The sequence below is a fragment of the Hypanus sabinus genome, chromosome 4 (assembly GCF_030144855.1).
Source record: "Hypanus sabinus isolate sHypSab1 chromosome 4, sHypSab1.hap1, whole genome shotgun sequence".
Classification (NCBI taxonomy): Eukaryota; Metazoa; Chordata; class Chondrichthyes; order Myliobatiformes; family Dasyatidae; genus Hypanus; species Hypanus sabinus.
Genome location: NC_082709.1, coordinates 9,119,212 through 9,145,187, shown reverse-complemented (window position 1 = coordinate 9,145,187; position 25,976 = coordinate 9,119,212). Strand labels below are relative to the sequence as shown.

Below are 25,976 nucleotides of genomic sequence, written 5' to 3'. Positions count from 1 at the left end.
AAAATTAAAAATGCCTAGGAACAAGATTTACAGATTTCAATTTCTGCGGAGACTTGGAATGAAATTTTTAAATTGGTTAACACTTCATTACTATGTGCTCACCACTCCCTCCTACAATTTAAAGTGGTCCACAGGGCCCACATGTCCAAAGACAAGCCATTTCAATTTTATCCAGATATATCTCCATATTTGAATAGATGTAACAATGGAGAGGCTTCACTAATCCATATGTTTCAGACATGCCCGAATCTTGAAAAATACTGGAAGGAAGTATTCCAAACTTTTTCTGTACTTTTTAAAGTAAATTTTAAGCCTAACCCTTTGACTGCACTGTTTGGTATTGTTGGAGACAAAAGCATAACTTTGGAGACATCTGATTGGCATATATTGGCTTTTATTTCTCTTATAGCTAGGAGGGCTGTGTTGCTTAAATGGAAGGATGTTGCTCTGCTTACTCATGCTCAATGGTTACATGATGTTACGTCATGCTTAAATTTAGAGAAGATCCGTTGTTCAATTTCTGATCCTAACCAACACTTTCAAACATTGTGGGGACCATTTTTGAACTACGTTCATAACCTTTGATTTGGTGTTAAAGTACAGATGTTGGCTAATAACATAAATCACCATGTGATAAGGATTTTTTCCCGTCTTTCTTTCTTTCCCAAACAGCTTCAATTTTGGTAGTGGGTTTAGATTCCTTTTTATAATAAAATTATTACAATTCAAATTACAATTTAATGTACATATTTGATTATGAATGTAGGGTACTGCAATTGCATTTAAATATAATGTATTTGGTACTATTCTATCTTTTTTTGATTCATAATATATATCCTCATGTACTCTGTATTCTTCTATGTGAAAATTAATAAAAACATTGAAAAAGAATGAAAAAGTGGTCTTAAGTCACACTTAAGAAATAATGACAAATTTCAAAAACAAAAGATCCTTTTAATCTTAAAACCAAACATGCTTCATTTATGATTGGCAAGAGAAATTAAAGACAAACGAAAAAACTTTAAATTTCTTCATTAATAAGGTTGGCAACCTCATGCCTTTATAGTTTCCTTCATAAAGATTTAAGACCCAAATTATGCACGGAGTTACATCACTTTCAAACTCAATATCCTACTTTCCTCAAAAAGCTGTTTGATTACAAGATTATCAATTAAGCTTTTCTCACTACCTAAACAAACTCCAAAATTGCATTCTTCTTAGTTGGTTCCTCGTCATATTACTCTAGAGAACAATCTTGTATATATTCCACCAATTAAGCCTCCACCTTAGTACTGTTGATTTGATTAATTCAGTCCATACAGTACATGGATTAAAGTTCTCATGGTTACCGTTAACACGCATACCTAATTTATACTGATTTGTCCCGCCCAAAATCGCAAACTACTACTCGAAGACTTATAAGGTCTGCCAATTATGAACTTTGCCATTTCTTACTCTGTTTCAAACTGATTTATAGTTCTACATCATAACCTGCAGAGTCAAGAAAATTTATCACATTGAGCTCTTCCTTTAACAATTCCGCCTCATCACCTGTACCTTTTCTAAAAGTCAGATATCACTGAACATTCAGCTCCCAGCTTTTCCAAAATAGAATTAGGGTCATAACATTAATTCATCTTTCTTGCTGCAAATACACTGAGCATTATATATAGTAACTGTCAATTCAACACCTACTACTTTCACTACTTGGATCCCAAATTTCTACTTGCCTTTGCTTCCCCTATTTTTTTGCCTATTATTTGTCCAACTTTTAATTCCTGCTTTGGGAGTTCCTTCCCAATTTTTTTCTTATTTACTGAATTCCTTCCCGCCCTTTGAGCTGTGGGAGGAAACCAGAGCACGCAAAGGAAACGCACGTGGTCAGAGGGAGAATTTACAAACTCCTTACTGACGGCAGAGGGAAATAAACCCGGGCTGCTGGTACTGAAAAGTGCTGTTCAAACAACTACGCAACTGTGCCATTCCCAAATTTCCTTGGAGATTCCAAACTTCTTGCTTTCGCCTCCCTAATAGCACAAAACACCAACCACCCAAGTCCAGCAAATACTGGCTCCAATCCTAACACTCTAGTTAATACCTGTTCTACTTTCTCCATGAACTGTCCCAATACCTCAAATCTAAAAGCTTCCCACCCGGATATCCCTGTGCAGCCACGTATTAGTTACCCTATTTCTGTACTTGTTACATGTGGCATTGAGACTTCTACCATAAAGATCCTGCTTTTGTTAAACCTTTTTCCAAGCTCCTCAGATTTCATCCTTTTAGCCATCTACATCACTGGTATTATTAAAGTTCACAATCTCTTTTGCAATTCCTTGCAGTCACCCAAACAACTATTGAAATTATAATAATAAGCAAGCAATAAATATAAATATTAAGAGCATGAGATGAAGAGTCCTGGTGAGCGAGTCCACAGGTGGTGGCAACATTTCAATGATGGGGCAAGTGAAGTTGAGTGATGTCATCCCTTTGGTTCAAGAGCCTGACGGTTAAAACTACCTGACAGTACAGCAACCCCATTTTGTGAGCTGTCAAGGAAATCTGGACCAAAAACGTACACACCCCGGCTCTTGTGCCCATATTCACTTATCAATATTCCTGATTTATCATTCTTGTCTGCCAAGACACACGTCACAAGACAAAGTAAAAGCAGACCCCATTTGTTCTAATAATGTTAACAGAAAATCGTTCTGGACCAAATAAGTTTCGGTGTACAGCACATTAGCAAATTGCTACCCACAAGCAAAACTGGCAACTAAAGATGGGTGAAAATGAAGCACAAATACAACAGTGCATCTGACAAGTCAATGGGGAAAGGAGCCTGGATTGTCTGTTGGTGTGTCGGTGTACAATCTGAGGACCTCCAACCTAAACCAACAATTACGTGGGATATTTCAGCGCAAATTCCAAAGTGGCAGCGAAGTAGCTGAACACTCTCAGCAGCTGTGAAACACTATCTGCGTGCACCCAGGGAGTCGAAAGGAGCGTTTCGGTCTGGACCAAGCCTGCAAAAACAGGAATGCCCCTAAATCGCCAGGGAGCTCCTTAGTCCCACCTCTAGGAGCGGCGTCCGCCCCCAGAGCCGCTCCTCAACCCGGGCGGAGACTACCACCAAGCCCCGGCGCCCGATGCCGGAGGGCCCGACGCCGCCCTATTTCCCCGCAGCTCGCCCGCATCCATACCGTGCTTTGGTTGCCGGTGGGACTATCTACGTCTTGATCGGACTGGAACTCAGGCTCAGCCTGGGGCTCCCAGTTGCTCCCCGCCGACACCTGCTCCTCCTCCTCCTGCCTCCCGACCTGATCTGCCATCATCCCGCACGCCGCACTGCGCAGCCGCGGCCTCCGTCCTCGGCCCACGTTGAAAGGCACAGGGCGCTCTGCCCGCTGACAGATCCCGCCGTCGGTCCACCCTCCACTCAGCGAGTACATGACCTCCAAGTAACCCGTCCCAGTGAGGCCTTGTGTCCGTACTCTCCGGAATTCGTTGCCACAGGCGGCCGTGGAGGTCGAGTCATTGAGTATGTTTAAGGCAAAGGATGATAGATTGTTCAGGGCGTGAAGGGATCGGGGGAGAAGGCAGGAGATTGGGGCTGAGAGGGAAATGGATCAGCCATGATGAAATGACGAATCAGGCTTGATGGGCCAAATGGCCTAATTTGCTCCTATATGTTATGGTCTGGTTAAACAGAGAAAGAAATAGGAGATAAAAATATGCATTTGTTCTTTTGTCTATTGTGCAACAAACGAGAATCACTCTAGTCATCCTTGATACATAGGGACTTCACTGGTTTATGGAAATGGCTGGAGAGGCCATAAAATCCTCCAGAAGTTCTTTGGCAGTGTGGACATGTTGGGTTGGAGGTCACTGGCTAGGGCTTTTGTGGCCAGCCTGAGTCTCTCTGCTGCAATAGTCCTTTCTGCTTTCTGTGTCACTGCACTCTTAAGAAGGAAGGAAATACACATTATATTGAAAAAAACATTAACTTCCTAATGAAAGCTGAGCATTTTCTGCAAAATTGATTTGAGCCCTGGTTTGCCAAAAGCAATTAATCTCAATGTCAGTCTCGGTGATTGAAATCAGTAGTACTCAGTTATCTCCATTCTATAAGGTGAGAGTTTTGTCAAGTTATGGACTGTTAATCACACAACATAGACATAATCCAGCATGTTATATCAACTGTATGCTGGTTAATTGGCCCTATTTCTGTAGTGAATAAAGGCAGAGAATACAGACATCACACATTGCTGTAACAATATTTACATATATATAATTCCTGTTACTGATATCAGAATCTGTTTTAATATCACCAGCATATGTTATGAAATTTGGTGTTTTTGAGTCAGCAGTACAATGCAATACATAATAATAAAAACTGAATTACAGTAAATGTGTACATAATAAAATAGTTCAATTAAATAAGTAGTGCATAAAAAAGTAATGAGGTAGTGGTAGGTGAGGCAACACTTCACCTGTGAGCCTGTGGGGGTCATTTCCTGTAAGTAGTGCTCCCGATGTATATTGGTGAGACCCGACGTAAATTGGGAGACCGCTTTGCCAAGCACCTATGCTCTGTCCATCAGAAAAAGTGGGATCTTCCAGTAGCCAACCATTTTAATTTTACGTCCCATTCCCATTCCAACATGTCAGTCCATGGCCTCCTCTACTGTCGTGATGAGGCCACATTCAGGGTGGAGGAGCAACATTTTGTATTCCATCTGGGTAGCCTCCAATCTGACGGTGTGAACATTGATTTCTTGAACTTCCAGTAATAATCCCCCTTTCACCATTACCCTTTTCCCTCTCTCACCTTATCTGTTTACCTGCCCGTCACCTCCCTCTGGTGCTCCTCACCCTTCCTTTTCTTCCATGGCCTTTTGTCCTCTCCTATCATATTCCCCCTCCTCCAGCCCTTTATCCCTTTCAACCTCCCAGCTCTTTATTTCACCCCTCACCCTCTTCTGTCTGCACCTATCACTTACTACCTTTTATTTCTTCCTCTCCCCCCATCTTCTTATTCTGACTTCTCATAATTTCTTCTCCAGTCCAGATGAAGAGTCTCAGCCCAAAACGACTGTACTCTTTTCCATAGATGCTGCCCGGCCTGCGGAGTTCCGCCAGCATTTTGTGTATGTTCACAGGCTTAATGCCCATTCAGAAAAGTGATGGCTGAGGGGAAGAAGCTGTTCCTGAATCATTGAGTGTGTGTCTTCAGGCTCCTGTACATCCACCCTGATGGTAGCGATGAGAAGAGGGCATCACCTGGGCGACGGGGGCCCTTACTGATGGATGCTGCCTTTTTGAGGCATCGCTCCTTAAAGATGTCCTGGATGCTACAGAGGCTGGAGCCCATGATGGAGATGACTAAGTTCACAACTTTCTGCAGCTTCTTTCAATCCTGTAAATAGCAACCCCCTACCCCCAGAGCAGATGGTGATGCAGCCGGTTAGAATGCTCCCCATGGTACATCCGTAGAATTTTGCGAGTGTTTTACATTAAGTCTCCTATGGTGATAGCTGATGTAATTAGAGGTCATGTGACCTTGGATCATTCTGATTTTCCATAGACAATATCATGCTACATAGTAAACTACACCAAATTTATAAACCATTGCATGTTAGAAGAAAACTCAAGGAAGTAAGTGCAGACTGGAAGCAGTCAGTCTTAGCAGACGTTTGTATTGTAATGATGTCAATGCTTTGGGGGAAGAGTGAGATATCAGTGTTGAGGCCATTGAATGGAGGAGCAATTTGATGGGCCTATCCTTTTTTCGGTTTTCTTATGTTTTGGTTCCAGCCAGTACACAAATTTCTATTTCCATATTCCTTCAAATATTTTTGTGCATTTTTTTTAAACATCACTGCAGTTTAGAATTTTATTTTGTGTACAGGAAGATAGATTTGGTTACTATGCCCACAAGAAAATGAATCTCAACATTGGTGACATAAATACACTTTGATAATGAAATTTATTTTGAACTATAAACTTTTTGCCAGAATCGAGTCAAAAAGGTCTAGACTAGAAAGTGCAGCTGGTGATAATACACAATAAGCAGTTAATTCAAAAACAAACTCTTTCGCATTCTTGAAATCAGAAATTGAAAACTCTTCTACTGCCAAGACAGATCTTTGGGGTCAGGAATGCCCTGTTTTCACTATATTCAGTAGATTTTGTGTGGTCTTTGCAGAGTGGATGTGGAGAAGATGTTTTCTAATGTAGTAACATCCAGAATTGAGCATGGGTGATTAAAAGTAAGGATGTGTGCATTTTAGAAAAAGATGATGTTGTTTTTTCTTGGCCTTCTTCTGTCACTACCATGGATTCTACTGCGGGTTCTATGCACCTCCGCAGGCAGACTGCAGAACAGGTTTGGTAATCAAGCTCACAGGTATTCATGTTCCAGCTGATTGTTGTTTCATTATGGTGGTATTTAACTACCTTCTAGTCTTGTTGAAACTTGACCAAAAGCACAACAACATTTGCGGTCCCTGCTTATCCTTGCCCTGTCCGGGAAAGAGAACTACCATTCCAATTGACGCTGGAAAGGAGCAGTATACATTTAGTATTTAGTTATTGTTTCCATCTGTAGTTTTGCATTTAACCTGCAGTTTGAGAGTTTTAGTGGGCCCCGTTGGCCTAGCTTTTATTGTTTTTCTTTTCCTTTAAATCCTGCAACAGATCTTATTATAGTCAGTGAACTGTTGACCTGCTTCAGCGTCTCTCTCCCTCCGCACCTGTGCCATAGCCAAATGGTCCAAAGGGTGGTGAAAGCAAAAACTTGAATATTTTCAGGCAGAGGCAGATAGATTCTTGACAAGTAATGTCAAAGTTACTGCAGGTGGATGGGAAGTGGAATGAATTATAATCATGAACTTATTGAGAGAAAAGGGTAGAACATTGAAGTGGGGTTATAAGGGAAAAGATTGGGTAAGAAAAGGAAGGTACAGGGGAGAGGGAAAAGGAGTTTGAAGAGTGGGGGTGCGGGCAAGAGGCTGAGGAAAAGGGTGTGAACACAAGCATGTAGCCTAAATAAAAAGAAATATGCTCAAAACATTGAACAGATTGGACCTTACCTGCAAAGACTGCAAATGGGACAAGAAAGGGGAAGGACAGGGTTGTCTCGTGGACAAGTAAATTGAGGAAGAAATGAATGTCATCTGAATTTGCCAGAGGGAAATTCTGGAAATCTCAAATAAAATATTGAAAATGCTGAATATCTGAATACTCATTTCTGCATCTGGAAGGCTACAATGTGCCCAGTTGGATAAGAGCAAGTTATGCATCAAGTCCAAGCATGCACTGGCTTTTACAGGGTTTATGTAGGAGGACCAAGATAGAGAGATCAGAGTGAGAGCTAGACAGGGAATTAAGGCGACCAGTGACTAGAAGATGAGAATCGTATCACGTCACTGAGCGGAGGTGCCAGGCAATCCTATCTGCACTTAGTTCTACGGATCCAGGAACATCCATAGCAGGCAGCAAGTAAGGTATTAAACATTCAAAGTAATTGTTCCTTCTCATGGAAAGACACACACAAATTTCTAAGGATGTACCCTGGAGCGCATTCTAACTGGTTGCATCACCATCTGGTATCATGGGGGAGGGTGGGGCACTGCACAAGATCGAAATAAGTTGCAGAAAATTCTAAACTCAGTCAGCTCCATCATGGGCACTAGCATCCGCAGCATCCAGGACATCTTCAAGGAGTGATGCCTCAGAAAGGCAACATCCATTATTAAGGTCACCCATCACCCAGGACATGCCCTCTTCTCTATATATACTGTATACTTCTTATTGTAATTTACAATAGTAATAGTTATTATTATGTATTGCAATGTACTGCTTCTGCATAACAACAAATTTCATGACATATGCCAGTAATACTAAATCTGATTCAATTTAGATTATGTGGGCCTGGACAGTAGAAAGGAAAAAGGTAAAAGCGTAGGTGTTACATCACATGCCATGACACAGAAAGGATTTGTGTATATATAGCAATAAAAGAATGGCCAAGAATCTCAGGAGAAATATCCTTTCGGATCTCTGGAAAGGAAAGAGAAGGAAAATATGTCTGGTGGTAGTATCATGTGATGGGTGTTTGAAATTACCAAGTGCAAAATGTTTAATATAGAGAAGAAGGAAGATGGAAGGTTGAAACATGTAGAACCATACCCTCATACTGGTGGAGAGGAGAAAGGGTGAGAACACAAGTGCAGGAAATGGAATGGATATGTGGGCGAACCATTCATAAATAACTGAAAAGGAGGATGACGTTATCAGAATAGATGTTCAAAATTCAAAGTATTTTTTTTATTCAAGAACATATAAGTCACCATATATGTACAACTCTGAGATTCATTTGCTTGGCAGGCATTCACAGTAAAAGCGCACACAACAAGATGAACAAACAACCAATATGCAAAAGACTACAAGCTGTGGCAATACAAAAAGAAAATAAATAGCAAAATTATAATAATAAATAAATAAGCAATAGATAGCAAGAACATGAGTTTGCGAAAGTAAGTCCATATGTTTTGGGGACAGTTCAGTGTTGGGGTGAGTGTTGTTATCCTCTGTGGTTCCAGAGCCTGATGGTTGAGAGTTAATAAAAGTTGCTGAACCTGATGGTGAGGGTCCTGAGGCTCCTGTACCTTCTTCCTGATGGCCTGGGTGGTGGGGGTCCTTGATGATGTTTGCTTCTTTCCTTTGACAACATTCCTTGTAGCTGTGCTTGTTGGTGGGAGAGCTTTACCCATGATGGACAGGACTGTATCTACTGCCTTTTTGTAGGCTTTTCTATTCAAGGGCATTTGTGCTTCCATACCAGGTCATGATGCAACCTCTCAGTATACACACCACCACACATCTATAGAAATTTATCATTGTTTTAGATGACATGCCAAATCCTTGCAAATTTATAAGAAAGTAGAGATGCTGCTGTGCTTTCTTCCTAATGGCACTTGTGCTAGACCCTGGACAGATCTTCTGAAATGATAAGACCGAGGAACTTGAAGTTGCTGACCCTCTCCACCTCTGATCACCTGATGAGGAATGGCTCATATACTTCCAGTTTCCTCCTCCTGAAGTCTATAACCAGGCCTCTGCCGTTGAGTGAGAGGTTGTTGTGGCACCACATAGCCAGATTTTCAGTCTCCCTTCTATATGCTGATTTGTCACCACCCTTGATTTGGCCAATTTAAATATAGCATTGAAGTTGTGCTTAGCCACATAGTCGTAAATATAAAGCAAGTAGAGCAAGGGGCCAAGCATAGAGCCTTGTGGTGCATCTGTGATGATGGAAATTTGGAGAAGATGTTGTTGCTAATTGGAACTGACTGGGGACTGTAAGTGAGAAAATCAAGGATCCAGTTGCACAAGGTGATATTCAAACCTCAGTCTTGAAGTTTATTGATAAGTTTTGAGGAGCTGAGAGTATTGAATGCCAAGCTGTAGTCAATGAAGCGCTTCCTGATGTATGCGCCTTCACTATCTAGATGTCTCAAGGTTGAGTGAAGAGCCAATGAAATGGCATCTGCAGTTGATCTGTTGTGCTGATAGGCAAATTGGTGTGGATCCAAGTCACTACTTAGGCAAGAGTTGATATGTTTCATCACTAACCTCAAAGTACTTCACCAGAGTACTGTAGATGTAAGTGCTACGGGTCAATAGTCATTGAGCCAGTTTAAAGCAGGTGGCTACCTCACTCTGCTGAAACAAGAGGTTAAACATATTGGTGAACACTCCAGACAGCTGATCAGCTCTGGTCTTCAGTATTTGGCCAGGTACCCAGTCTGGGCCAAATTCTTTTGGTGGTTTCATCATCCTGAAGAACGCCCTCAGATCAGCCTTAGAGTTTGAAATCACAGAGTCATCAGAGGCTGTGGAAATTTGTGAAAGATGTAGATGGAGGAAATAGGAAAATGGAAGATATTGTGGAGTATATTGGCTTTTCCCTTTAGGTGTTTACACATACAAATTAATATAAAATTCTTAGTTCAAATATGCAAATACAATGCTAGACAGGATGTAAAATTGAATGGGACTTCTGCATCCAGACTGAGAAATCTGAAGAGGTATGTATGCATTCAAAAGAATATTCCAACGCAAGCTGAAGTAATTCAGCATTGAAGCACGTATAATACACAAGGGGTTCAGAAAGAAAATCATGAAAGCTCTAATGTCCCTTTTCTCACACATGCATGGTCACCAGATTTTGACTGAAGAATGCATGACATTGTGTTTAACTGTCAACAAAAACTTATTCTAATCCATAGACATCGCATTTCATTTACATTGACATAAAATTACTGTCATTACACAACATGTTTAATCTGTATTTATGCATATTTAATAGCATATTTAATACTCCAAATGAGATATGATCCTCCATTCACTGAACTTACTTAAATATTAATTGTGTGTGTTGATATGAACTCTCTAATCATGATTAAATGATTTGTGAATAATTGAAGCACTATAAACTGATTATACATAGGGAGCTGTAAATTCAAAGATCCCGCACATAGAATACAGAGATTTAATTGATAAGCATTCTCTCAGAAATCTCAAAACAGGTGGTCATGGGGTAGAACAGACAGTACCTTGGGAAAACACCAGATTGAGGAGGCATTTGAGTGTAAGGAAGCTAAATACCAGGATCTGGTAGAGCATTGCCAAAGGCAGGGGAGGAGGGCACGATGTGAGTCTATAGAGTCGGGGTATGGAGCTCTGCAGAACCTACTCTTTCCTTGGCATTATGGGGTCTGCTAAGAGAAGAACCAACAGGATCATCACAGAGGCTGCTGAACGAGCCTCCAGGTGGCTATGGATCAAGAGGTGTGACCCGTGGACCAATGCTGCTGGGACTTAAGACAGGGTCTGATCAACCCTGGCTGGGATGCTTGGGTGAGGGTGTCTGATGTTGAAAGACCCGAAGCTTCTGATGATCCCAGGTTACATCACTGATAATGTGAATGAGTGCATCCTAGGATGTCTCTCAGAATCATCCCTGGAGTTATGACCATTGCTAGCAAGTCCAGCATTTAAGGAGTTGGTGTAGAAGGGAGGGGATAAGATTTCTGGATCATTGGGCTCTCTTCCAGGGAGGGTGGGACCTTTACAGAAGAGATGGTTTGTACCTGAACTGGAGGGGGACTAATATCCTAGCAGGAATGTTTGTTAATTCTGCATGGTGGGGTTTAAACTAGAGTTGCAGGGGGCTGGGAACCAGAGTGCCAGAACATTTAGTTGAGAGGTTGTGGAGGCAGACGTAGGTACGACCTCGGAAAAAGTTAAAATCCAAAGGTTGAGCATGGTGCGGCTAGTGTCCTGAGCTGAATATTTTTCAATGCAACAAGTATCATAGGAAAGGTGGATAATAGTGCTGAAGATGAGGTAGCTGGTTAACAAACAGAGGCAATGTGCAGTGAGGAGAGGCTGTTGATAGGGCAAAATCACAGTCAACAGCATGAGTTGCAAGGTAAAAGACTAAGAAAATTGGCAAGGGTGAATACAGGACTAAGGGTGTTATATTTGTGTATTCACAGTATATGGACAAAGGTAGATGAGCTTGCAGCATAGTTACAAATTGGCAGGTATGATGTTGTAAGCATCACTGAATCATGGCTGAAAGAAGATTATAGCTGGGAGATTAATGTCCAAGGATACACCTTGTTTCAAAAGGACAGGCAGGTAGGCAGAGGGGGCAGCGTTGCTCTGTTAGTAAAAAATGAAATGAAATCTTTAGAAAGAGGTGACATAGGGTCGGAAGGTGTTGAATTGTTGTGGATAGAGCTAAGGAACTGCAAGGGTAAAATGACCTTGATGGGAGTTGTATACAGACCCCCAAACAATAGTGAGGATGTGGTCAACAAATTACAATGGGAGATAGAAAATACATGTCAAAAGGGCAATATTACAATAGTCATGGGGGACTTCAGTATGCAGATAGATAGGGAAAATCAGGTCGGTGCTGAATTCCAGGAGGGGTATTTCCAGAATGCCAATGAGATACCTTTTTAGAGCAGCTTGCGGTTGAGCCCACTAGGGATCAGCTATTCTGGATTGGGTGTTGTGTAATCAACCAGAATTGATTAGAGACTTAAGGTAAAAGAACCCATAATATGATCAAATTCACCCTGACATTTGAGAAGGAGAAGCTTAAGTCAGATGTGTCAGTATTAAAGTGGAGTAAAGGGAATTACGGAGGCATGAGAGAGGAGTTGGCCAGAACTGATTGGAAAAGAACACTGGCAGGGAAGATGGCAGAGCAGCAATGACTGGAATTTCTGGAAGCAATTCAAAAGGCATACATCCCAAAGAGGAAGAAGTATTCTAAAGGAAAGATGACACTACTGTGGCTAACGAGAAGTCAAATGCAACATAAAAGTCAAAGAGAAGGCATATTATAGAGCAAAAATTTAGTGGGAAGCTACAGGATTTGAAAGCTTTTAAAAACTAACAGAAGGCAACAAAAAAGACATTAAGAAGGTAAGGATAGAATACGAAAGTAAACTAGCCAATAGTATTAAAGAAGATACAAAAAATTTCTTCAGATACATTAAGCGTAGGAGAGAGGCGAGAATGGATGTCAAACTGCTGGAAAATGATGCTGGAGAGATAGTAATGGGGGACAACAAAATGGTGGATGAACAGAATAAGTATATTGCATCAGTCTTCATTGAGGAAGACACTAGCTGTATGGTGGAAGTTCCAGGCGTCAGGGGTCATGAAATGTGTGAATTTACCATAACTAGAGAGAAGGTTCTTGGGAAACTGGAAGTTTTGAAGGTAGATAAATCATCTTGACCAGATGCTGTACACCCCAGGATTCTGATAAAATAGGTCGTAGTCAACATGGTTTCCTCAATGAAAATCTTGACTGACAAATCTGTTGGAATTCTTTGAAGAAAGAACAAGCAGAATAGACAAAGAAGAATTGGTTGATGTTGTGTACTTGGATTTTAAGAAGGCCTTTGACAAGATGCCACACATGAGGCTGCTTAATAAACTACAAGCCCATTGAATTACAGGAAAGATTCTGTCATAGATTAAGCAGTGGCTGATTGGTAGGAGGCAAAGAGTGGGAATAAAGGAAGCTATTCTGGTTGGATGCCTGTGACTAGTGGTGTTCCACAGGGGTCTGTGTTGGGACGAATTTGAATGCTGGAATTGATGGCTTTGTTGCAACGTTTACAGATGATATGAAGATAGGTGGAGGGGGAGGTAGTTTTGAGGAAGTAGAGAGGCTACAGAAGGACTAAGACAGATTAGGAGAATGGCCAAAGAAATGGCAGATGGAATACAGTGTCAGGAAGTGTATGATCATGCATTTTTGTAGAAGAAATGAAAGGATTGACTATTTTCTAAATGGAGAGAAAATACAAAAAACTGAGACACAAAGGGATTTATGAATCCTTGAACAGGATTCCCTAAATGTTCATTTTCAGGTTGAGTCTGTGGTAAGGAAAGCAAATGCAATGTTAGCATTCATTTCAAAAGGACAAGAATATAAAAGCAAGGGCATAATGTTGAGACTTTATAAAGCACTGGTGAGGCCTTACTTTGAGTATTGTGAGCAGTTTTGTGCCCCTTATCTTAGATAGGATGTGCTGAAATTGGAGTTTTTAAAGGAAGTTCACGAAAAGTATTCCACGTTTAAATGGCCTGTCATATGAAGAGCCTTTGATGGCTCTGTGCTTGTATTCACTGGAATTAAGAAGAATGAGGGAAGACCTCATTGAAACCTATTGAATGGTGAAGGTGGATGTGGAGAGGATGTTTCCTGTGTTGGGAGAGTCTAAGACCAGAGGACACAGCCTCAGAATAGAGGGGTGTCTTTTTAGAACAGAGATGAGGAGGAATTTCCTTAGTCAGAGATTGGTGAATCTAGAATTCTTTGCCGCAGGCAGCTGTGGAGGCCAAATCTTTATGTATATTTAAGGTAGAGGTTGATAGATTCTTGATTGATCAGGGCATGAAGGGAAATGGAGAGACGGCTGGAGACTGGGGCTGAGAGGAAAACTGGAAATAATGGGGCAGGCTCGATGGTCTAAGTGGCCTAATTATGCTCTTATATCTTATGGTCCTAATGCCAATCCCTAAATACCTCTAAGAAAATTGTGGTGAGTTGACATTTTGGACTGCTGCAGTCCTTTTTCTCATGGCCTGATTAAGCAGGGCATTCCAAAATCTTCACGCAGTGATGTAACAGCAGTGGTATGACATGTAAAATTGGGATGCATTTTCAGGTAACATCCACAAACTGCTGGAGCAACTCTGCAGGTCAGGCAGTGTCTATGGAAACGAATAAGCATTCGATGATTTGGGCTGACACCCTTCTTCAGGACTGGAATGGAAGGGAGAAGATGCCAGAACAAAAAGATGGGGGGGGGGGGCGGTTGGTGAATTGACACAGTGCATTTTATAGCTGGTGACTAATACAGGCATAGTACACCTGTGGTGAAGGAAATTATTTGTCCATTTTTAGTCTCTTCAATTTCCTCAGTATTTTCTTTTCATTTCATCGACTACTTTCTGATTGATGGTGCAGCTGATAATATCCTGTTCACATTCACTGAGATGCTGTGACACTGAAGCTGTGTGAAATGTTGTAACCCACACTTATCAATCTAGCAGATGCTGCCTGAACCCCAGCTCAAAACGTAGTTTCAGGGAACCATTTATAGTCCTGCCACCCTCTCCTCAACAAGTAGAGTTAAGTCCAGACCAAATACTCTGAATGAAACAATGGCAAATCTCCTTGGGATTTCACCTGCTTTGGTGAAAGTGGGTTGTCCTAAGAAGCATCTGAACAGGATTTAGGTAATGCACACAAAATGTTAGAGGAACTCAGCAGGCCAGGTAGCATGTACAGACCACAATAAACGTTAATGTGACCACTTAGTCCAAAAGTAGCATATCAGTCCCATCTCTGTGACAAATGCCAGACACTGGATCAAACAAGGCATCGCCCCTTTACGTTACCCTCTCAATATGAATTCTGCAGATATGTCATTGAAATAAACGGCCTTTCAGAAAAAAAGGCCAAGCCATAATTGTTGAACTTCAAACAATCAATAAACATTGTACCAGCTACTTTCAAAGGGCAGCATGCTAGCCTAGTGGTTAGTACAGTGCTTTATGAGCAGCGTTCAATTCCCATCGCTGCCTGTAGGAGTTTGTATGTTCTCCCTGTGACTACATGGGTTTTCTCCAGGTGCTCCAGTTCCCTCCCACGGTCCAAAGATGTATGGGTTGGTAGGTTAATTGGTCATTATAAATTGTTCTGTGATTAGACAAGGATTAAATTAGGGGGATTGCTGGATGGCGTGGCTTGAAAAGCCGAAAGGACCTATTCCTCAATAAATAAATAGACAGACAGATAGATAGATAAATAAATAGATGGATAAGTGCTTTTAATTAGACTCCTGGTTTGCCAGAATTTCCTCTCTATTGTCTATGAATTCTACTGTGAAAACAATTTTAAAGTTGTCATTCTTCATTTCAGCCATTTTCTATTCTCTATTGTAATATTCTATGTCTCTGTCTCTAAGGAATCCATAATCTTGTTCATCTCTTCTTACATGCTTGTGGAAACTCTTAAAATATTTATTAATTTTCCTGCTGATTTACTCATATTTTCCATCTTCTTGTTTCTTCTTTCACTTTCTTTTAGTGATTCATCAGCCAATTTTAAAAAGTAAAGCTAAAGATGTACCATACCAAATTGAGCACACAATCCAATCTGAGACATCAGTATAATGCCGGTAAAGGTCTGCAGCATCAGGATGGCAACTTCCAGGTGAGGCACTAAAATAACACCTTGTCTATCCTAACAGGTAAATGTAAAAAAATCCTGGAAACCATCTGAAGAGAATCAGAATACCCTTTACTACTCAGTATCTATTCATCAAGTGGCCTCCATAATACAAATTCAGCAGCCATGCAGTGTGCAAATGATCTCCAGTTTTTTCCCTGCACTGCAACAATAATGAAACTTCAAAAGTTGGCTGCAGAGTCCTTTGGGGCATCATATTACTGGAAGTTCATTACATTCTTCAACTGTTGAGAGAGGTTTCCCCCATAGTTGTAAACAGCCATGTGCTCTGGGGAAGATTTATATAGACCTAGCCAAGTGGGAGCCAGCTGAAGTAAAAGCAGTTTTGTTTTGCTTACATCTGCACTGCATGCAGTCTGACGCAGGTTGGTAGTTGAAATATTAATTTGTATTCAATGTATGACACTCATATTAGAACAACAAATCAGAAAAGTTAGTGTGAATTCTGCTACATTTCAAAATAAAACAACTATAAAAATTATTGGCTTATGCTGAAATATATTTGTATTAAGCACTCCTGCATTTGCCAGTTGGCAGCTTAGACCTACGAACAAAATAGTCATTACTTTTTAGAGTGAGTTAGAGTGTGATTCTCAGCCTGAGGAACTCCTTATGCATTTTAGGGTTGAATGATGTAGTTCATGTAAATACGTGTGATCTATTTCATGTGTACTGATATATGCATAGACAATTTGCCAAGAACCTGTAATAAACTACACACACACTTTGAGTTTTCCCTGTGTCTCATGTTTCATAATGGATTTTATTATTTTGTTAGCAGTTAAGAATTTACATAGTGTGCTGGCAGTGAAGATGAGATGGTGAGCAATTTTAAGTTCCTGAGGTGTCAACATCTCTAAGAATCTGTCCTGAGCCCAACAGATTGATGCAATTACAAAGAAGGCATGATAGCACCTATATTTCACTAGGAGTTTGAGATTTAGTATGTCAACAAGGACACTTGCAAATTTCTACATATGTACAGTGGAGAGCATTCTAACTGGCTGCATCATTGTCTGGTACATTGTTGGGGGGGGGGCATTGCACAGGTTGAAATAAGCTGCAGAAAGTTGTAAGCTCAGTTAGTTCTATCCTGGGCACTAGCCACCATAGGATCCAGGACATCTTCAAGGAGCGAGGCCTCAAAAAGTCAACATCCATCATTAAGGACATCCATCACCCAGGACATTCTCTCTTCTCATTGCTACCATCAGGAAGAAGGTACAGGAGTCTGAAGACATGCACTCAGCATTTGAGGAATAGCATTTTTACTTATTTATTATTTATTGATTGCGATACAGGGCAGAATCGACCTCTCAGCCCTTCAAGCCATACCACTCAATAATCCCCCAATTTAATTCTAGCCTAATCACGGGACAATTTACAATAGCCAATTAACCTTCCAACCAGTACGGCTTTGGACTGTGGGTGGAAACATGGTCACAAGGAGAACATACAAACTCCTTACAAGCAGAAGGGAGAAATGAACCCAGGACACATGGACTGTGTACTGTAAAGTGCTGTGCTAACCACTATGCTACTGTGCTGCCCTCTCCTCTCTACCATCTGATTTCTGAACACTACCTCACTACTTTCCTTCTCTTTCTTTTTGCTCTATTTATTTAATTTAACTTTATAATATATACTGTATATACTTAATGCTGTAATTTCCAGTTTTTAAATTATGTATTGCAATATACTGCTGCCGTGTAACAACAAATTTCACAGCATCATGCTGGAGCTGTTAAACCTGCTTCTCATTCTGATTCAGAAGAGTCACTGCCCTCAAAACTATCAAGGTTATTGAGAAGCTCAATTGAGTGCATGACTGCTTAGCTGGATGAGTCTGCAAAGCTTTGGATTAATTTTGGCAACACCACGAGTTTGAGATGCAGACTTGAACATAATAGAAGGAAAAAAGGTTCAAAGGTTCAAAGAAGAGAACATTTACAAAAAAATTGTTGTAATTAAAAAAGGCAAGTCGAGTAACCTGGTTTCGTGTAAATGGGTGATTTATGGGCAGTGTGTATTCAGAGAGCCAAAGGGTCTGTTTCTGTGCTTTAACTCTCCAGGCCCCTAAAATCATATCCCAGTGGAAGGGAAAGGGAAAGAAAAGTGGTTTTCATAACATTCAGGGAAATGAACAAAATAAAGAGTGTTTTTAAATTCCATTGATTTAATGAAGACAAGAAAAACAACATTCTTAAAGTTACCAAGCTACCATTAAGGGGAAGAATCATCACCAAAAATATTGTAGGTGACTGGGTCAGATGCACCAGGATTCAGTACTGTTTGTGACTTTATAATTGCAACTGTGATAGTGGAGGAAAACCTTCAGAATTGTGAGGGAGAGTTCAGAGGGCTTTATCAGAATCAGGTTTAACATCACTGGTAAATGTCATGAAATCTGATGTTTTGCATCACCAGTACAGCAATACTTAATAATAAAAACTGTAAATTACAGTGATATATATATATATTAACTTTTTATATGGTATATAAATAATTATAGTTGTCAAGATAAAAAAAAAGCTTGACCATACTACCTCAAACAACATATTGTCAAGCTTTGAAAAAAAAAACAAATGTGTACAAATGCAGGAAGTAACAAAGTTAGGTCTATGTATAGATGAAAAATTATCATATTTATAGATAAGATTTCCCCTTACCATCCAGGATCAAATGGGGAAGCAGAAATGTCAGTTTGCACAGTAAAAAATAATTAAAGGGGGAGGTCATGGAAAGATGATCAGATATCAGCATGGAACATCAATTATCGGCCTTTCCTTTAAGGTATAGAGTAACACCACACTTCACAACAGGATACACTCCTGCAGAAATACTAATCTATTGTAGGCTCAGTACAAGTAGGAAGAACAAAATAGAAAAAAGAAATAATTGGTAAAGAAGAACATTATAAAGAAAGCCAAAAGGAGTAGTATCTTAGACTCCCTAGCAAATGGAAGACAAGAAGATAGGATATCAGATATGATGTCTCTAAGAAGTATCTCATTAAGATTGGTCATGGTGTACATGAAGTGAATCCCACCATTGTTCAAGAATTGCTAACATGTAATACTTCTGATAGGAGTTATGAGAAGACAATATCTTTGTCCAGTACTAGATAATACTCCTTGTGAATCTGCAAGTTCAACACAAATAACACATATCACAGAGAATACAAAAAACCCATGACTTGCAAAATGTTAAATATCTTTTAAAAAAGCTCTAAACAGAAACCAGTAAATGAAAGATCAGTGAGTCTGACCTTAGTTGTGGGAAAGTTATTGGAAGGAATTCTAAGGAACTGGATTTATAAGTATTTGATTAGACATGGACTGATTAAGGGTAGTCAGCATGGCTTCATACATGGTAGATCATGTCTAGCCAATCTTACAGAGTTTTTTGAGGAAGTTACCGGAAAACGGATGAAGGCAAGGCAGTGGATTGTCTACATAGACTTTAGGGCATTTGACAAGGTCCTGCATGAGAGGCTGGTCAAAAAGGTTCAGTTGCTCAGCATTTAGGATGAAGTAGTACATTAAGATCAAGCATTGGCTTTGTGAGAGAAGCCAGAGAGTGGTGGCAGAGAGTTGCCTCTCTGACTGGAGGCCTGTGACTCGTGGTGTGTCGCGGGGATTGGTGCTGGGTCCTTTATTGTATATCATCTATATCAATGATCTGGATGATAATGTGGTTAATTGGATCAGGAAATTTGCAGATGACACCAAGATTGGGGGTGTAGTGGATCGCAAGCAAAACTATCATGGCTTGCAGAGGGATCTCCATCAGCTGGAAAAATGGGCTGAAAATGATAGATGGAATATAATGCAAACAAGTGTAAGATTTTGCACCTCGGTAGGACCAACCGGGGTATGCCTTATGCAATGAATGGTAGAGCATTGAGGAATGTGGTAGAACAAAAAGATCTGGGAATAAAGGTATGTAATTCATTGAAAGTGATGTCACAGGTAGACAGGTTCATAAAGAAAGCTGTTGGCACATTGGCTTTCATAAATCAATGTATTGAGTACAGAAGATGGGGTGTTATGTTGAAGTTGTATAAGACTGGTGAGGCCTAATGTGGAGTGTTATGTGCAGTTTTGGTCACCTACCTAGAGGAAAGATGTAAACAAGGCTGAAAGAATACAGAGAAAATTTACAAGGATTTTGCCAGGACTGGAGGACTGAGTTATAAAGAAATATTGAACAGGTTAGGGTTGTATTCTTTAGAAGGTAGAAGATTGGGGAAAGATTTGCTAGAGATATACAGAACTATGAGGGGTAGAGATAGGGGTTCGGGTAGATAGAGCTCATCAGCCTGGGAAGGCAGTCCATCTAAGAGAGGGAAAACTCTGAGTTCAAACCTCCACTGCCTTGCGGCCATACCCACTCATGGGAAAGGCTTCAGGAGTAAACCCTGGAGTCCATAAGGCAGTCCGACATTGCCTTCAACCTCGTTCTGGAAACTCCTGCGACAACACTGGTGCCAAGTTGTATCGGCCCTTGTCCTTCCCTTGGACAACATCGGTGGCGTGGAGAGAGAGACTTGCTGCATGGGCAACAGACGGTCTTCAATACAATCCTGCCCAGGCCTGCACCCTGAAGAAGACTTTCCAGGCACGGATCCATGGTCTCGCGAGACTACCGGATGCCATACATAGAGATAGAGGAAATGCAGGCAGGCTTTTTCCACTGAGATTGGGCAGAATTACAATCAAAGGTCCTGGCTTAAGAGTGAAAGATGAGAAATTTAAAGGGAACATGAGGGGAAACCTTCACTCAAAAGGTTCTGAGAGTGTGGAATGACCTGCCAGCACAAATAGTCCATGAAAGCTCAATTTCTTTGTTCAAATCAAGTTTGGATAGGTACATAGATAGTAGGGATATGGAGGGTTATGGTTCCAATGCAGGTTGATGGGAGTAGGTAGTTTAAATGGTTTTGGCATAGGCTAGATGGACCAAATGGCCTGTTTCCCTGTGCTGTAGTTCTCTATAACTCTAATATACTAAATCTATTCATGTTTTCCGTTTGGCTCTGTAATATATGTAAATATCTGATGTCATTCATTACATATTTAGGAAAGTGCATATTCCTGTGTGCAGAAGGGGAAATAACCTTGAATATACTTTGCACAATTTATTTGAACTTCTCAAGCTTCATGTATGCACACTCTGCAATGGATTTCATCAAAGCATAATAACTCACTGAGTACATAGATCTTATAATAGAAATATGAGACAGACGGATCTCATTTTGTCCTTTTTGTTTAAACCAGTGGCCATAAATTAGCTTGTAAGACATTAAGATCTTGCCTTATGTGGTCATGATGGGGGAAGGGGAGATGGGGCAGATGAGGAGTGGGAGGATCAGAAAAATAATGTTCCCTTTTCTAAATAATTCATTATTAACTCCTAAAAAGAAGAATTACCCTTCAATTATCTAGCCAAATACAATGTATTAAAGGAACTTCGAGTAGCCAGTTTAAATTACATAAGAAAATAGCCCTGTTTTATGATCAAACATCATACATTTTTTTAATACAGTGGGATCTACATTTAAAATTGTACCTACATTTAAAATCATGTAAGAAGCTACATTTAATGGCTCTTTGAATAGTGCTGCATTTAAACCATTCTCTGTTTAATAGACTATTAAATGCAGTTTCCTAAATGACTTCCTTGCATCAGCTGCCCTATATAGAGAGAGAGAGGAGAGAGAGAGAGAGAGAGAGAGAGAGAGAGAGAGAGAGAGAGAGAGAGAGAGAGAGAGAGAGAGAGAGAGAGAGAGAGAGAGAGAGAGAGAGAGAGAGAGAGAGGGTGAGAGAGAGAAGGAAAAAGAAGAATATGTAGTTTTTTTTCCTTCATAGGCAGTCCCTCGCGATCAAGGACAACTTATTTCCACTCTGGATATATGGATTTTTTTCGCTGGTTTATTAGTCCAATGGTGGAAAACCGAAATGGGCACATGATGGCTGATGATGAGGCGAGTTGGTGAAGTTAGCCTATACCCATGGTCTGTATATCAGACTTGATGATGCACAATGCAGACGGCCAATAACTTGAAATGTTGACTGTTCCACTGCAGGTGCTGCTTGACCAGTCGAGTTTTATTATTTACATATTTGTAGCATTCTGGATTTCTCCAATGTTTAGATGTGACATCAGTAAGTATAAAGCTGTTTCTGTAAGGCTTGTTTACAATATGACATTATCATAGCAGAGAACAGAACTTATTTAGCATCGTGGTTATTTTCTCAACATCTACTAAGTGTGTCAAATAGAATCTCAGCAACTCTCTGGTCACACACTCTAAAATGAATTGTCCATTTTAAAGATTAGGAGCTTAGAGAGCAATACAGGGATTCCATGTGCCTCAAGATTGACAACATTATCCCATATATTCCCTCTCCATCTTGATGGGCTTCTGGGATGTTGCAGTTCTTCAAGGAGGCCCTGAGCACATCCTTGAAATTTTCATGAGAAAATCTGCAGACGCTAGGAATCCACAGCAACACACACAAAATGTTGGAGGAGCTCATCTATGGAAAAGAGTAAACAGTTGAGGCTTCAAACCGAGACACTCATCAGGACTAGAAAAAAGGATGAGAAGTCCTTGAAACTTTCCTTTGTTTCCGTGGTAATCTTTCTATGGCAGAGACCAGAATAGACTATTTATTTTGGGAGTAAATTCAGACTTAGAACTTCATTATCAAAGTACATATGATATGATAGGCATCCATCAGTCTCGTGAGACCATGGATTTGTGCCTTGGAAGGTTTCCAGGGCGCAGGCCTGGGCAGGGTTGTATGGGAGACCAGCAGTTGCCCAAGCTGCAAGCCTTCCCCTCTCCACACCACTGATGTTGTCCAAGGGAAGGGACTAGGACCCAAGCAGCTTGGCACTGGTGTCGTCGCAGAGCAATGTGTTGTTAAGTGCCTTGCTCAAGGACACAACACTCTGCCTTAGTTGGGGCTCGAACCAGTGACCTTCAGATCACTAGACCGATGCCTTATCCACTGGGCCACGCACCAACCAAAGTACATATATGTCTCCATATACAACCCCGAGATTCATTTTTACAGCCATTCACTGTAAATACAAAGAAACACAATAAAATCAATGAAAGACCACACACAAGATGAATAAACAACCAGTGTTCAAAAAAGACAACAAACTGTAAAAATACAAAAAGATAATAACAATTAATAAATAAGCAATAACTATCGAGAATATGAGATAAAGAGTCCTTGAAAGTGAGTCCATAGATTGTGATCTGTTCAGTGTTGGAGTGAGTAAAGTTGATTGAAGTTATCTCCTCTCTGCCTGCTAGCTGAGGGATAATAATTGTTCCTGAACCCAGTGGTGTGGGTCCTGAGGTTCCTGTACCTTCATCCTGGTGGCAGAAATGAGAAGAGAGCATGGCCTGGATGGTGATGGCAGGCATGCAAATGAATCTCACAGTTTTATATAGTGACATATATGTACTCTGATAATAAATTTTCTTTGAACTTTGAATGTAGCCATTTGAGTGTAAAGCAGAACTCAGTAATGTGGATGAAAGTATGAAAAGGACATTAACATTGGTTCTCTTGCTCTTTCACTAAATTTGGAGGACTTTGCAAAGACAGCATATTTTCCCATTGTTTTGAGAAACCTCCAGCATGTAACTATGTCTGAGAATGAGAAAGCACGGTTACAGGGAGCAGAGGTAAATCCACTGCTTCACACTTATTAGGATTAAATTCCATCTGCCAATGTTCTACCCCACTTTCTATCTGATCTATATCCAGACAATCTTCCTTGATATCTAAAACTTGGTCAATTTTCACATTATTTACAAATTTTCTAATAATTTCTCTTACATTTACATTCAAATAATTAATCCACATCACAAACAACAAGGAATCCTGCCTTATCTTCACCAGTCTTCTTAGCTGCCTCCTCAAAAGCCTCAAGGATTTTCTTGTGCAAAACCATGCTGCTCATCAAGGTTCCCGCTAACATTTTTACAGCTGCATGGACCAACCATTGCTCTGAGCAGAAACCATTACACAGCCTGAAAACTGTGCAGCACTTTAAATGATTTTGTTTGGTAATATGCCCATCAAAATAACACAAGGGACAACTCACAACACAAGTAAATGATGTCAAGCAGTGAAATCAACTGACAGGCAGAATGGCAAAAGTAAAATGTTTTGAGCAGATGCCATTAGCATTATGTGGGCCAGAGGTTTATTAATAATGAGCTACCTGCTTTCATTCTGTGTTTATTGTTACAATTTGTAACAGTGTTGTAACTTGAAACAACACTGACAGTGTAAATACATTGAAGCTCTAAAATGTTTCAAAGTAAAGATTGTAGTATGTTAATTACAGGCAGTCCCCAGGTTACAAACAAGATCCATTCCTAAGTCTGTCTTTAAGTCGAATTTGTAGGTAAGTCGGAACAGGTACATACAGTTCTCATTTAGCGTCAGTTAGTCAAATGTTTGTCTTAGTATATAGTATATATTTTACCTTTCTATGCATATAAAACACTTAAGAAACACTTTGTACAGAGCTTTTCTTTTTCTCATCATAAATGGCCTTGTAGCAGCTGAGGCATAATTTTCAAAATTATATTAGGATTATGTAAAAAATATTGTAGCTGCATGGTAACAAAGGCAATGTGTGCAGGGGCATTTCAGTTACTGTGCGGCTGTATACCCACACAGCTTACAGGGAACAGTGTTGTTGAGTATCCCTGATCAGCCCCTGCTGTCTATATGTACAAACTTCCCCTACCACTGATACGGTAGAGCAGTGTGGTAGAGTAGGGATCTGTTGGTGGCCCCTTGTCGTCTTGTGGATGTTGAGTATATAGCCCATTCTCTTAGTACTTCAGTGAAAGCATCAATGCTGGTGCATTCTTAGAGGATTACAGTTTTTTTCGATGTAAGTATAAGAAGTTTATTATTATAACATGTATCAAAACAGTGAAAAGCTTGCATTCCATACTGTTCATACAAATGAGATCATTACGCAGAACATTTAATGTACAGTGTAAAACAATAAAAGAATACAGGAAGCTGAAGACCAATTGTGACAGAAAGACCTGACTGGAAGCAAGAGATTGGCTCTCTCTATTCAGACAATCACTAGAACCCAGTCAAAATCATTAAAGGGTCTCAGCCTGAATCATCGACCGTATTCTTTTCCATAAATGCTGCCTGGCCTGCTGAGTTCCTCCAACATTTTGTGCTTTATCTGCAGTTTTTTGTGGTGTTTGATCAGAGAGATACTCAGTTTCCATTCTTGGGGTATTTAGTAGTGTTACAGAAAATAATTATTATTGTTTTGCTCTGCTCTGTGTTATGATAACATAGCATTATGCAAAAGTTTTAAAAGAAATGGCTGTTATGCTGTAATGATGCCATATCAAAATATTTGGCAAAATCTGAACACAGCTAATCTGTAGATAATAAAAACTCAACTGGTCATGGAAGATCTACAAAGAAACAGTTAACATTTCAAGTTATTGACACAAGTATTTCTATTTTTATTTCCAATTTCCAGCATTTGCAGTGCTCTGCTTCTGCACTGATTTGCTTTCCTTGAGATCCCACCATTTTCAATGAAGATTTACTATATAAATTGTTTATATAGTATCTTTAATCTAGGAAGATTTCAAAGGAATTTTATGGGAGGCAGGAAGAAAACGTGACATACCTCTGAAAGGGGATTTTGGGAAGAGTGATATGAAGCTTGGTCAAAAAAGGAGAATTTAAAATCAGGATTTGAAGGATACAGATGGATAAACAGAGTGATTTGACACTTGATAAGCTAAAAGCAGAACCATTAAGGCTGGATTTCTTCCAGACCTGTTCTTACATTCAGGAATATAATATTAAGGAGTCATAGCAACCAGATATGATTGAGAAAATGAGAAGCAGGGTACAAGACATAGTTGAGGTTGAGCACCTCCCCTCCATCTGCCAAAAGTGAAACTACCTGGAGGCCCAATATTTTAATTCTGATTCCCATTCAGGTTCTGACAGGTCAGTCCATTGCCTCTTCTTATGCCAACATGAGGCTACCATTAGGGTGGAGGAGCAACACCTTATATTCCATCTGG

The 25,976-nt window shown here is 40.2% G+C and overlaps 1 protein-coding gene and 1 long non-coding RNA gene across 2 annotated transcripts in view; one reads left to right on the top strand and one right to left on the bottom strand.

The window, feature by feature from the left end:
• Positions 1-3,582, bottom strand: part of snx4 (sorting nexin 4) — a 67,605-nt gene extending 64,023 nt beyond the window's left edge. Inside the window, exon 1 of the mRNA XM_059966363.1 lies at positions 3,204-3,582. Within this exon, the coding sequence (XP_059822346.1) occupies positions 3,204-3,452 (249 nt within the window). The 5' untranslated portion in view covers positions 3,453-3,582. The remainder of the gene's footprint in view (positions 1-3,203) is intronic.
• LOC132392473 (uncharacterized) lies at positions 3,419-25,960 on the top strand. Its single transcript, XR_009511556.1, has 3 exons — positions 3,419-3,541; positions 15,698-15,823; positions 25,890-25,960. It is a non-coding gene; the product is annotated as an uncharacterized LOC132392473 (long non-coding RNA).
• The last annotated feature ends 16 nt before the right edge of the window (positions 25,961-25,976 follow it).